Here is a 13130-nt window from a genome sequence, read left to right as displayed (position 1 = left end):
CTATAGTTTGCTTTGTACTCCGTAGTTAACTTTTTTTCTCTTTTTCTTTTGAGAAATGCTTTGTAGTTAAATTTGTGAACTACAAACTTGGTTATATTATTCATTGTTTGATATTGGGCCTACCATATGCAAAAGTCATACTTAGTAGTACATGGTTTAGACGGTTTTCCAATGTAATTTGCTTGAATGTTCCATGGTTTCTAGGTTATGGTGGTACAAGACTCACCTTTAGTAATGTCTGCTAGTTGATATTAATTTTAGGAAATATTATTATCAATGTCAAATTACACTTCATATTTCTTGCTTCCAATGTTTCTTTTCTTATTTGCATTATTAGTAGAAAATATTTGACATGCTACTTTTTTCTCTTGATAGACAAGGAGATCTTCATCTTAATTTCATCGATCATGTGTCCAATGGTTCTTGGTCAAGTAGTCTATTGCTCTACAGTTGCGGAGAAACAATGATAAACTTGCCTGGTAGCTTGATTTTCATTATCTAAAAGTACGTCGATTATTAATATCAAATCTCAATCTTAAATACTACTCTGTATATATTAGTTGTATGGGTTGCCTTCAACGAATATACTTATACTCTCTGCAATGTTCTTAAGGTTTACATTATGAGTTTATTGTTTTGTGAATTTCCAACCCCTTGTAGAAACTAGAAAGTATAAAATAACACTAGAGATTTTTTAAAGTTTTTATGGTTCGAACATAAGTTTTACTAGTATATTTTATTTTGGACTCCAAATTTTATAAAGTTTTTATTATTTATTTATGGATACATCAATTTAGCATGGAGTTAAATAGGTCGAACTTGAGCTTGAGCTCAAAAATTTGATCTCAATTCAAGCCAATTGAGTCGAGGTTGACTTGTGCTCGCGTGCAAGCTCGTACACTCAAGCTATATAAAAAATTTGCGAGCCGAACTCGAGCATCAATTTTAAGGTTCTATCGAGCTCGAGCTACCATATATTTGAGCTCGAGCTTGGCTCTCATTTGTAGGGGGTAAGGGAATTTCGCCTTTGTGGGCAAGTATGAAGATGAAAATTATGTGTGACATATGATGTATAACTGCACGAAAATAGCCTTTTCGTTTATTTTATTTGTAATAATTTTAGTTAAACGAATAGGGCAACATCGTAGAATTCAAACGGCATGGCGTGCCATTCCATCTTCCCAGGTAGTTAATTATATATAATTACAGGTAGTGTGCATGTTGGTTCTACTTTGAACTTTCTCCACAGAAGCATCTTGTCAGCAGAGCTCTAATACCATGGCGCAACAACAGCAGGAAGAGGAAGATGAAGAGGTTAGAAACTGGTACCATTTGTATTGTTGTTTTCTTTAGAAAATCACAAGTTTCCCAAGTCATATCTGTTGCAGTTTATGATGGTTCTAAGTGCTCTTCTCGTTTTCATGCTAACATAAATTTTTTTGCAGATAAACGTATGCCTGAAGATAATTAAAACTGTGAGTTTAAAGATTAGTAAATTTGAAACTGTTTGGGGACTCAAAGAATTACTGTGCCATAAGGAGGGAATACCAGAGCACCTTCAGGAGCTGTTTGTCAACGGCAATCATGTCAAGGATTACAATATGACACTTATTGATTATGGAATCTGCAGTAACACCACTGTCAGTGCATACGTTAGAAATTCGGAGGTACTGACATTGAATATCAAGATACCATGCAGGAGTACAGGTTTTTACATTGAAGTGAAACCTCAGGATACAGTCCAGAATGTCAAGGCTCTGATTGAGGATTCCGAAGACCTCAGCTCAGATGATTACAGTCTGGTTTGTGGTGGGAAGCTGCTGGAGGAGGAGAAGACTGTAGCGTTTCTGGGCATTACTGATGGATCAACGCTTTACGTGGTGTTAAATCCTAGAGATGTGTTGCAGGTTTCAGTGAAGATGTTGAGTGGAGAAACTGTGAAAATACAGGCTAGGGTGTTGTACACAATACTGGATGTAAGAAGTTTGGTTGAGAGCATAGTTGGTTATTCAGTGGGGGTTCTCCGCTATGGTGGAAAGAAGCTCAAGGATTCAAAGACTCTGTTGTATTATGATATCAAAGATGAATCCATCTTAGAGGTGCTTCCACCAACTACTCAGCTTTGAGGAAATAGCAGAGGGCGTTTTGTGGAAATTGAAACTTTTGTTGGTGTTGAATCCTGAAGGGAAAGATTTGTTCAAAGTTGGTGGTGCTGGTCTGTATGCAGATTCTTGAATAGTTGGGTAAAGGCAAGGGACGATTACCAGTATTTTGGCAAGCGACAAAATTTAAGAAGACTCTATTGTACGTTTGTCACCTCAGTCAGGTAGGCTTTTTGTCTTTCAGAAGGCTGTCAATCACTCATCAATTTTGTGTTTAATTTTTGGATCTTTTGTGGGGTAAGTTTTTGGTTGTTTGGAGTTAACTAACAAGTTGCTGCATTTGCAGATTGCCATTTTTTAAACGGAAAGACTATTCACTAGCACGGTCAAGAATCATGCCAAGGTGAAAGTTGTAAGTAGGACAACATTTTCTGTTGCAACCTTTTAAAATTCAACACATTGAATTTTCAAGGTCTATCGACTGAACCAATTGGTACCATCACACGCACCTGCACAATATTAATAATAAAATAAAAAATAATTAAAAATAACACAACGATAACAATAAATTATAAAATAGTAAATAACATAATATTCTTATGCTCTTATATATACGTCATTTTATATTTAATCAACTAAGAGTAAACAACTAATTTACCAATCACATTTTTATAACCAGTTGGTCAAACCAACTAACACAATCAGCTATTAGCCAACAACCAATTGCTAAACATTCTCAATATATTATTTTTTTCATCTCACTTTGAAGAATTTGAAATCACTTTGACCCGAATCAAATCGGAAGTTGACCCACATATATTAGCACCACAAAATAATCGCTTAAAATGCATTTTTGTTTTTAAAGAAAAAGTGAAACTTTTTCAAAACATTTGAAAAATGACTTATCAGCAAAGTATGGCTTGTTTGACCAACTATTTGACTTACATATAATCTAATAATTTACCAAACACTTGTCATCTAACAAAACAACTATCAACTAATTGCTAAGAGCAATCTCATATTTCCTACTTCCTATGATAGTTGTGACATACTTTTTTTTTTTTTTTTTTGAAAACATGACATACTTTGATTTCTTAATATAAGGAAAGGTCATGATTCTTTTTTTCAATTATTTTTTTTCTTCCAATAAAATTTAAAAATAGTAATTTTTGGAGTCCGAATAGTATTTTTGAATTAGTAAATACTCCATTGTAGGTTTTTTCGTTTATTTATTTTAGTATGTGTTACATACAAGGTTTTTTTTTTTTTTGTTTATTTGATTTGTAATAATTTTAATTTAATGAAAAGGGCAACATCGTAGAATTCAATCGGCATGGCGTGGCATTGCATCTTCCCAGGAAGTTTTATGCTTCGTATTTAATTAAGCGGGCGCTCAGTTTGTATATAATAACAGGTAGTGTCTGTGTTGGTTCAACTTGGAACTTTCTCCATGGAAGAAGCATCGTGTCAGGGGAGCTCTAAACCCATGGGTCAACCAACAACACGAAGAGGAAGATGAAAAGGTTCATTAGGAACTAGCTAGTAAGATTCGTGTTACGTTAGTTGTTGTTTAATTTTCTGATCTATAGGAAATCACAAGTTGTTTTTTTAATTTCGTGCTAACATACATTGTTTGCAGATAAACATATGCGTGAAGATGATTGAAACTCTGAGTTTACAGATTAGTAAATTCGAAACTGTTGGAGAACTCAAAGCCTTAGTGTACGAACAGGAGGGAATACCAGAGCTTCATCAGGAGCTGTTTTTCAAGGGCAATCATCTCAGGAATGACAAGACGAGGCTTTTTTATTATGGAATCCGCAGTAACACCACTGTGAGTGCCTACGTTGGAAATTCGAATGTGCTGTCGTTGATTATCGAGATACCATCCAGGGAGAAAGTCGTCCGTGTTGAAGGGAAACCAGAGGATACGGTCCAGAATATCAAAGCTCTGATAGACGACTCGGAAAACATGGGGTCAGATGAGTACAGTCTGGTTTATGGTGGGAAGATGCTGGAAGAGGAGAAGACCTTAGCGCTTCTGGGCATCACTAATCGATCGAGGCTTTACGTGGTGTTTAATCCGAAAGATGTGATTCAGGTTTCAGTGAAGATGTTGAATGGGGAAACTGTGAAAACACAGGTGAGGTTGTTGCACACAATACTCGATGTTAGGAGTTTCGTTGAGAGCGTAGTTGTTAATTCGGTAGTGGGGGCTCTGAGTTATGGCGGAAAGAAGCTCGATGATTCAAAGACTGTGTCGTATTATAATATCGAGGATGGATCCGTCTTAGAGGAGCTTCCTAGGTTCGATTAGGCCTTCAGTATTAGTGATTATTTGGCCTAAAAACTATTGCATGAGTTTAATATAAATGGGAAGGGGTAAAATTTGTATAAGTTTTTATCCTGCAAGTCATGGGATTTTGGCAGAAATTAATGGGACCCACTGTTGCATTTAATTAGCATCTGCCCAGGTAGGTGCGTAATTCTTCCTTTATTATTGGAGAAGGCCTTAAAGATCAAGGCCAAGGCTAGTTCTAATAACATCTAGTGTTTTTTGAATACAAAGTCTTGATACTCCCATTAAACTTAAGGTTCATCAGTGGGACTAAAGAACATTGAGCTTGTTTTCCCTTGGGAATAAGGGACGTCAATTAGACTTTTAAACACTGTAAAATCATACAAATTTCCATCAAACAAAATGTGAAAATGCAATTTAATTACTCAACTAAAATAAATACAATTCGACTTTTTAACACTATAAAATTATACAATTTGTTCAAAGTGGCCTAGCAGGTTACCAATAGGTAATTTGATAAATTAAAAGAAATAAAAAAACAAAGTCTCTCATGGGAGACCTAATAATCCATGAATTTGAAGATGATCTTTGGAGATCTATAGTGACGGAGGGGATGAACGTCATCTCTTCATTTTTTGTTTTTGTTTTCCTTTCATTTTTTTAAAGCTTTGTGTATTTAAAAAATAAATAAATTATATAATAGAGTTGTAAGTCTAAGGGGGTGTATTCAAGCTTTTAAAATGATGAATTTTAATTGACTTTTGTAGAGTTTTTGTAAACTTCCCTAGAATCTTTTAAACTTTTATAAACTTTGTAAGAATTTATAAATATCCATAGAACAAACATTTATAGACTTTTAAAAACTTTTTCATATTAAAAAGTTTACGAAAGTCATTAAAACTCTAAATTGAATACACCCTCACAAACATAACTTCTATTAATATATTAATATAAATTAGTGCATTGTAAAAATTAAAAAAAAAATATTGATGTCACAAAAATAGAATATATTATTCATAAAGAAAATATAATCAATAAAAATATTTCTTGAACTAATGAAACAACTAATCCTGAGTAATATAATTATCGAAATGTTTAGAATAAAAAAGTACAAATTTTCCTTATAATTACTATAAAATAAATAAATAATCTCTTAAAAAATTCAACTTAATACAATATATATATACAATATATATATATAAATTAATAATTAATAAACATACAATTATATAAAATTATAAACATATTAATTAAATAAAATTTAAAAATTATAAATTAAAAAATTTGCTGCAACCAGCAGCAACTTGCTGCTGGTTGCAGCAAATATTGTTGCTGCACAGCAGCAATCTTGCTGCTGTCCGCAGCAAATATTTGCTGCGAACATCGCATGAATCTGCTGCGAACAGATTGCTGTTTTTCATTGATCTTAGAAGTAGAAGCTTTATTGCATGAATTGTGTTAAATAAGGTTAAGCTTTGTTCAAAAACTCCTCTGTTCACGAAGATTAGTAGTGTTGTTTCAAGGATTCGTTTCAAAAGCTTTGGCAATGGAGGAGATGTATATGGAGCTTTATGCTGTGAAGAAATGTGTTTCACAGTTTCCTTCAATGTATTGGAGATAATTTTAACTTTTAAAAATTTATTACAATAAGCTATCTGGGAACACTGCTCAAACTAGGGTTTTTGCTGCGAATTTATTCATTGCACAAAGTAGTGATTTGAAAGGCGAAGAATTCAAACGGCAAGTTTTTGCTATACTGTTAGTGTCTGTACGTGTTGGTTCTACTTCAATTCGAACTTTCTCTATGGAAGCATCGGGTCCGCGGAGCTCTAATCCCATGGCTCAACAAGAACTGGAAGAGAGCTCTAATCCCATGGCTCAACAAGAACAGGAAGAGGAAGATGAAGTGGTTAGAAACTAGTACCATTTGTATTGTTGTTTTCTTTGAAACTAGAAACTAGAAACTAGAAAAAGTCAGTATCTGTTGAAGCTAGATTATGATGGTTCTATTTTTTTTGCAGATAAACATATGCGTGAAGATAATTAAAACTATGAGTTTACAGATTAGTAAATTTGAAACTGTTGGAGAACTCAAAACTTTAGTGTACGAAAAGGGAGGAATACCAGAGCTTCATCAGGAGCTGTTTTGCAAGGGCAAGAATGAAAAGACGAGGCTCTTTGATTATGGAATCCGCAGTAACACCAATGTGAGTGCCTACATTGGGAATTCGGAGATGCTGTCGTTGATTATTGAGATACCATCCAGGAAGACAACCTTTGACGTTGAATCGAAACCTCAGGATACGGTCCAGAGTGTGAAGGATGTGATTGCGGAGACAGAAAACATGAGGTCAGATGAGTTCAATCTGGTTTATCGTGGGAGGGGGAGAAGACCTTAGCGTTTCTGGGCGTCTTGAATGAATCGTCGCTTTACGTGGTGTTAAATCCTCGAGTGTTGCAGGTTTCAGTGAAGATGGCGTGTGGAAAAACTGTGAAAATAGAGGCCAGGGAGTCCTACACAATACTGGATGTGAGAAGTTTGGTTGAGAGCATAGTTGGGTATTCAGTGGGGGTTCTTAGTTATGGTGGAATGAAGCTCCAGGATTCAAAGACTGTTTCTTATTATGAAATTAAGGACAAATCCATCTTAGAGGTGCTTCTCCTCAAAATTTATCCAAATTTTGTGGATTTTTATGTTGTGAACCCTTTCAATTAACACATTCTGTATATACATTTATCACTTTCTGTAATGTAATTGCTGACAGATAATATGATAAGAAACTGTTAACTGCAGGTACAGAATGTGTCAACTAGAGACACAGAATCTGTATCAGGATCTACAAAAGTCTCAATGCAGGTAGAATTGATCCATGGGATAATTTGCCATTAACATTGAAAAGAAACAGAAATCAAATTGGATTTCTACATGCATAATCAATCAATTCAATCCAGAATAATCTAAGAATTATTACAACAGCAGGACCAAACAGCACCAGGAACTTGGTAACAAGTCCCACCCTTGGGAAAGCCTCTGGCAATGCAATTAGCGTTGCAATTCGGGCTACAACCCTGAATGCACACAGGTCCTGGCCCTAAAAGCACACGATCTTGCCCAGCGTTCGCCATTGAACCTTTTCCAAAATAATCATCCACAAATTTTAGTAAAAATGCAATTAGAAAAATAATTACAAATTATGAACAAAAAAAATCAAAATGAAATGGTCAAATTACCTAGGTTCAAAATAAGAACCATGCATAACACAACAATGGTAACATGGCCATCGAGACCAATACCTCTTCGACTGCCATTAAAAACCTTCATACTGTAAATAAAGATTTTTCTTCTTGTAGATAGGATTTTTAATTTTTCTTGATCTGTATAGAATATATATATACACACACTCCTTATCCTTACGTGTATCGATGTATATCAATTTCCCTATTTGGAATGGTAAACGTAATTTTGGATTCATTAAATAATTTTAGTAATAATAACTGATTACATGGTATTATATAATATATACTAAATATGAAATACATGAATGGAATTTTTACCAAATTGTTGAAATTATTGATTAATTAATTTACTTTTTGAATTGCAGCGATTTCCTTTTTGATCTGCCGAAATGGAAATAAAATTGATGGTTCATATTAGGCAAATTATATTAAAGAAAGTCCACTATGAAATACATTTAAGGGAATTGGTAATTAATAGTGAAAAGGAAATTACGGTAATTAATATACGAATTCACAGTGATTTTCAGAATGGTAGTGTTTAAAAAAAATTGTAGTAATTATTGTTTATCTTTTACCAGATTACTGAAATTATTGATTGACTAATTTACTTCCGAAATTGCAATAAACTTCTTTTATCGAACTTCTAGAATTATCAATTGGTTATTTTTCTTAATGGTTTGCCGTGAATACAATTATTTTTTTGTCCATATCATATAAATTATTATTAAGAAAAAATATATAATTATAATTGAGATAAAATATATAGAATAGGCCTATATATGAACAACTTATGTAACAAGTACAATTTTATAATACTAGTAAATTACTCGTGCGATGCACGCATAAATTTTTTTATTATATACTTAGATAATAAAATTAAGGATGGAATTATAAGCAATCTATATATATATATATATATATATATATATATATATATATATATATATATATATATATATACACTAAAGCAGAAGTGCTAGCTTTCCCGCTCATTTTAGTCAAAAACATAATATTATATAATAATTCCTTATCAAAAATTCTAACAATTCCACTCATTAAAAATTCCCATCCCCAGATTATAAACATGCACTATTACACTTATTAAAAAACATGTGTTAAAATACACACTATTCAACGTATTAAAATACACCAGACGACGGATTAAAACACATCATTCCACAACACAGTTACACATCATTCTATGTATGAAAATGTACTAGCGGATAGATTAAAACACACCATTCTACAACACAGTTAATGCACCAACATACGTAATAAAACGCACCACAACATGTATTCAAACGCACCACACTATGGACTAAAATGCACCATTCCGATTCACGTAATATAAATACTAAAATTACCATAATAACCCTACTTAAATATACATACGCGAATTTCAGTTGGATTAATGAAATTGGACGGTGCAGATTAGGCCGCATGACCGCACCGCGAATTTATGAAATACACCACTCAATGTTAAGAAACACACCACAGTGCATATTTGTGTGGTGTGTTTCTTAACATTGAGTGGTGTGAACCGCACGGCCGCACGGGAGAGCACGACCGCACCTGAACCTGACCCTATATATATATATATATATATATATATATATATATATATATATATATATATATATATATGATGGGTCGTCATAATCCTCTATAATTAGGGGTCCTCATGTGAACAAGGGCATATATATATATATATATAACTAATCACAAATTAATATAAATTCAAAATAAAATTTCTAAAACTCATAAAATATCACATTTATCAAATTAATAATAAAACACACATATATTATTAACCATAAAAAAGAGACAAAAACATACTTGTGGCAGTGGAAGCAACGGCCGACGGGCGACAACAGTGGTTGAAGTTGGGGTGTAGTGTTGGAGGCGTCGGCATCATAGGATAGTCGGGGGTAGCGTCGCTCTTGGCAAAAACGATGGAGCATATCAGAGCGGTGGCATCGGTGGCTTTGGCGTTGGCGTCGCGGTGGTTGCGTCGGCTAACCAGTAGTTAGTTGCATCGCGGTGGTTGAGGCAGTGAAGGCGTCGCGGTGTAAGGTAGAATACACTACCCTTCTTTTAAGAACGATAGCGAAAAGTAAAAACAGTACGAAAAGTCTTACTCTTTTTAAAAACGTACTTTCCGCGACAGTTTCTACAAGGAACAGTCGCAGAAAGTAAAAACATTTTTTCAAACCGCGTCCTTTTTAATTAACAACAGACACAGATTCTTGATCAATTATTTACAAAATTATCACCGCGAATTTTTTTAAGAACACACTACTCTTCTTTTAAGAACGATAGCAAAAAGTCAATCTCCTATTCTCTTTTTTGTACTAGTAGCTTATGATTCAAACACTGCTTGGGCAGCATCGACATGTTCATATAATTTCCCTTCACTTTCATTTCTGCATCTTGATCCATTATTGGAGGAGCTTTGCGGCGAGGAGAGCAAAGATGACGAAGAAGAAAAGTTTTGATAAATTAGAGAAAGTGAAATTACCCTTAAATTTAACAGTTTATAGATTGAATTTTGACAGAAGATTAAATTGAGTATGATTTTCATAGTTGAGGAGTTAATTTGGTAAGGATGATAGTAGGAGACCAAATCGATAATTTTGTTATAGTCAAGGAACAAACTAGTCATTAATTCTAAAATTTATATATTTAGAAATCACATTAAAAGTAATATTAAATAAAAAAATAATTTAAAATACTAAAAAAACTATTTGACCAATAAATAATAAACAAAACAGGTCAAATGAGATAGAGAAAGTAATACATAATATATATCATATTGTTAAGCATTTGATGGGTATTTAGATCTACGTACCATTATAGCAGACTTTATATTTCTCATATTATATAGGCAAAAGGGTCAAATAGGTCCATGTACTACCATTGATTGTTCATCTAGCACCATGAACTAAAATATAGTCCATCTAGGTCATTATATTCTTAATAATTTTTCATCTAGCATTTTTAGCTTATTTCTAACAAGTTACTCATCTAATTTGATGACATGGAAAAATAAAATTAAAAAAAATGATGACATGTTATTTATGTGGATGTTTTGGATGATTTCAACCCTATTTCATTAATGAAAAAAATAATTTCTTGCAATGAAATAGGGTAGAAATCAAAATTGCTATATAAAGTTTTAAGAATTAATATCACTTTTGGTTCCACGACTTTTGAGTTTTATCAATTTTGGTGCACAACTTTAAATTTTTTCAATTTTGGTCCCTAACTTTATAATTTTTATCAGTTTTGATCCTTTCGGCCAAATTGACGGTGAAATATTGTCGAATTTTATATTTTAAGGGTAAAATCGTCATCTCAATGAAACGTCTTCATTATCTAAACAAAATCACTGTAAAATCATATTTATAGGTGTTTTATCGGCGCAAATAATGGGGAAGACAGACAGAAACTGGATAGAGATCTATGAGATTTATAGCATCGACGATTGACAAATCTTTATTTTTCTCTTAATATGATTTTTCTTTTGTTTAGATATTGAAGATCTTTCTTTGGGCTAATGATTTTGTCCTTAAAATATAAAATTCTGCAACATTTTGCCATCAATTTGGCCGGAAGGACCAAAACTGATAAAAATAACAAAGTTAGGTACCAAAATTGAAAAAATTTAAAGTTGTGCACCAAAAGTGATAAGACAAATTGAAAAAATTTAAAGTTGTGCACCAAAAGTGATAAGACCTCGAAAGTCGTGGGACCAAAAATGATATTAGTTCAAGTTTTAACTACAGTGTATTGATAAAGCAAAATACGGATATCAAGTAAAATCGGAAAATACGATCTTTTATTGCCTCAAGGATCCAAACCCGGTTACAAGTCAAAGTAAGGGCTCAAAGGGCTCGACAGGTCGGCAGTGGGCTTCCCTACTGTCCGAGCACTCTCTAAGTCTTAGTCTAGAAATGGCCAAAAGATCCCCTCTCTCCTCATAAATGCGCTATTTATAAGGGAGAAAAGTGCGGTTACCGGACCTCCGGCATGGCGGGAACGTGGCGCGCATGCGCCCACCTCACTCTACGCCCAAGTGGGAAGGAGTACGTGGCAGTCATTGGCACGCCGCGTCATGGGCCCATCGGGAGTACTGTTCGGCCCGTGACAGTCGACCTCACTAGGGCCTCCCGACCAACCGATCACCCGACCGCACACCCTCCGACCGGGTCCGGAGTGTATCCGACCGGTCCTGGAGTATATTCACTATCATGTATGTATAGCGGGGTATTCACTATCGTTCGGCAATGAGATTTCATGGAAATCGATATATGAAAATTAAATTATTTTTATAATAACTTAAGATATTGTATTGGGTAAATTTTATTTTATTTTAAAAATAAATTAATATTTTTAGATTTTTGGATAATTGAATAACTTAAGATATTGAATTTTTGGATGATTTCTTGCAATGAATAATGGCAGAGATCAAAGTTGCGATATAAAGTTTCAATTACAGTGTACTGTGTATGTATAGCGGGCTATTCAATGTCGTTCAACAATGAGATTCTATTAAAATCGATATATGAAAATTAAATTATTTTTAAAAAAATAATAAAATTTACCCAATACAATATATTAAGTTATTATATTTAATTTTCATATATTGATTTTCATGGAATTTCATTGCCGAACAATTTTGAATACCCCACTATACATACACAGTAGTGTAGTACACTGTAGTTAAAACATTATATAACAACTTTGATTTGTACCATATTTCATTGCAAGAAATCATTTTCTTCATTAATGAAATAGGGTAAAATCATCCAAAACATCCACATAAATAACATATCATCATTTTTCTAATTTTATTTTTCCATGTCATCAAATTAGATGGGTAACTTGTTAGAAATAGGCTAAAAATGCTAGATGAAAAATTATTAAGAGTATAATGGCCTAGATGGACCATATTTTAGTTCATGGTGCTAGATGAACAATCAATGGTAGTACATGGGCCTATTTGACCCTTTTGCCTATTATATATGCTCTATTTATATTCATTATATTGATTAAACTAACTTTTCTTTAATAATTTTTTATAAGTTTCAACTTTGGCTTTAATAGAACTTTTATTATATATATATAGTTCTTAAAATGTATAACTTTTATTCACTAATTATACTAAATTAAATTCTAAAACAAATTGTAAATATATATTTGGTATTCAAACATAACGTACAAGACATAAAAGGGAGTAGCCCATAGTACCCGTCTTCACTTTCCATTCAAGCACACAGTAGATACAAGGCAACCTAATTAAGCTGATCAGATTGTTGGCTTGTTTCAATTCCGACTCCTAGTGACAGCGATCTATTAACCTTCTTGATTTGAATGTCTATATTCGGGTAGTAATTGTGGGTTTCAACTTCCTTTTTTTTTTTTTTTAAATACAACTAACTCTATTATATTGTAGTATCTATTCATATATACTTTCTCAACCTGTTGAAGCA

The 13130-nt window shown here is 33.2% G+C and overlaps 1 protein-coding gene across 1 annotated transcript; it reads left to right on the top strand.

The window, feature by feature from the left end:
- Positions 1-1601: 1601 nt before the first annotated feature.
- LOC116015739 (polyubiquitin-B-like) lies at positions 1602-4419 on the top strand. Its single transcript, XM_031255912.1, has 4 exons — positions 1602-2099; positions 2186-2215; positions 3560-3625; positions 3742-4419. Exons 1-4 carry the CDS (start codon positions 1602-1604, stop codon positions 4417-4419), a joined length of 1272 nt encoding a protein of 423 aa, XP_031111772.1.
- Positions 4420-13130: the final 8711 nt, after the last annotated feature.

This window comes from Ipomoea triloba, chromosome 4 (genome assembly GCF_003576645.1).
Source record: "Ipomoea triloba cultivar NCNSP0323 chromosome 4, ASM357664v1".
Lineage (NCBI taxonomy): Eukaryota > Viridiplantae > Streptophyta > Magnoliopsida > Solanales > Convolvulaceae > Ipomoea > Ipomoea triloba.
This window is presented reverse-complemented; position numbering and strand designations above follow the sequence as displayed.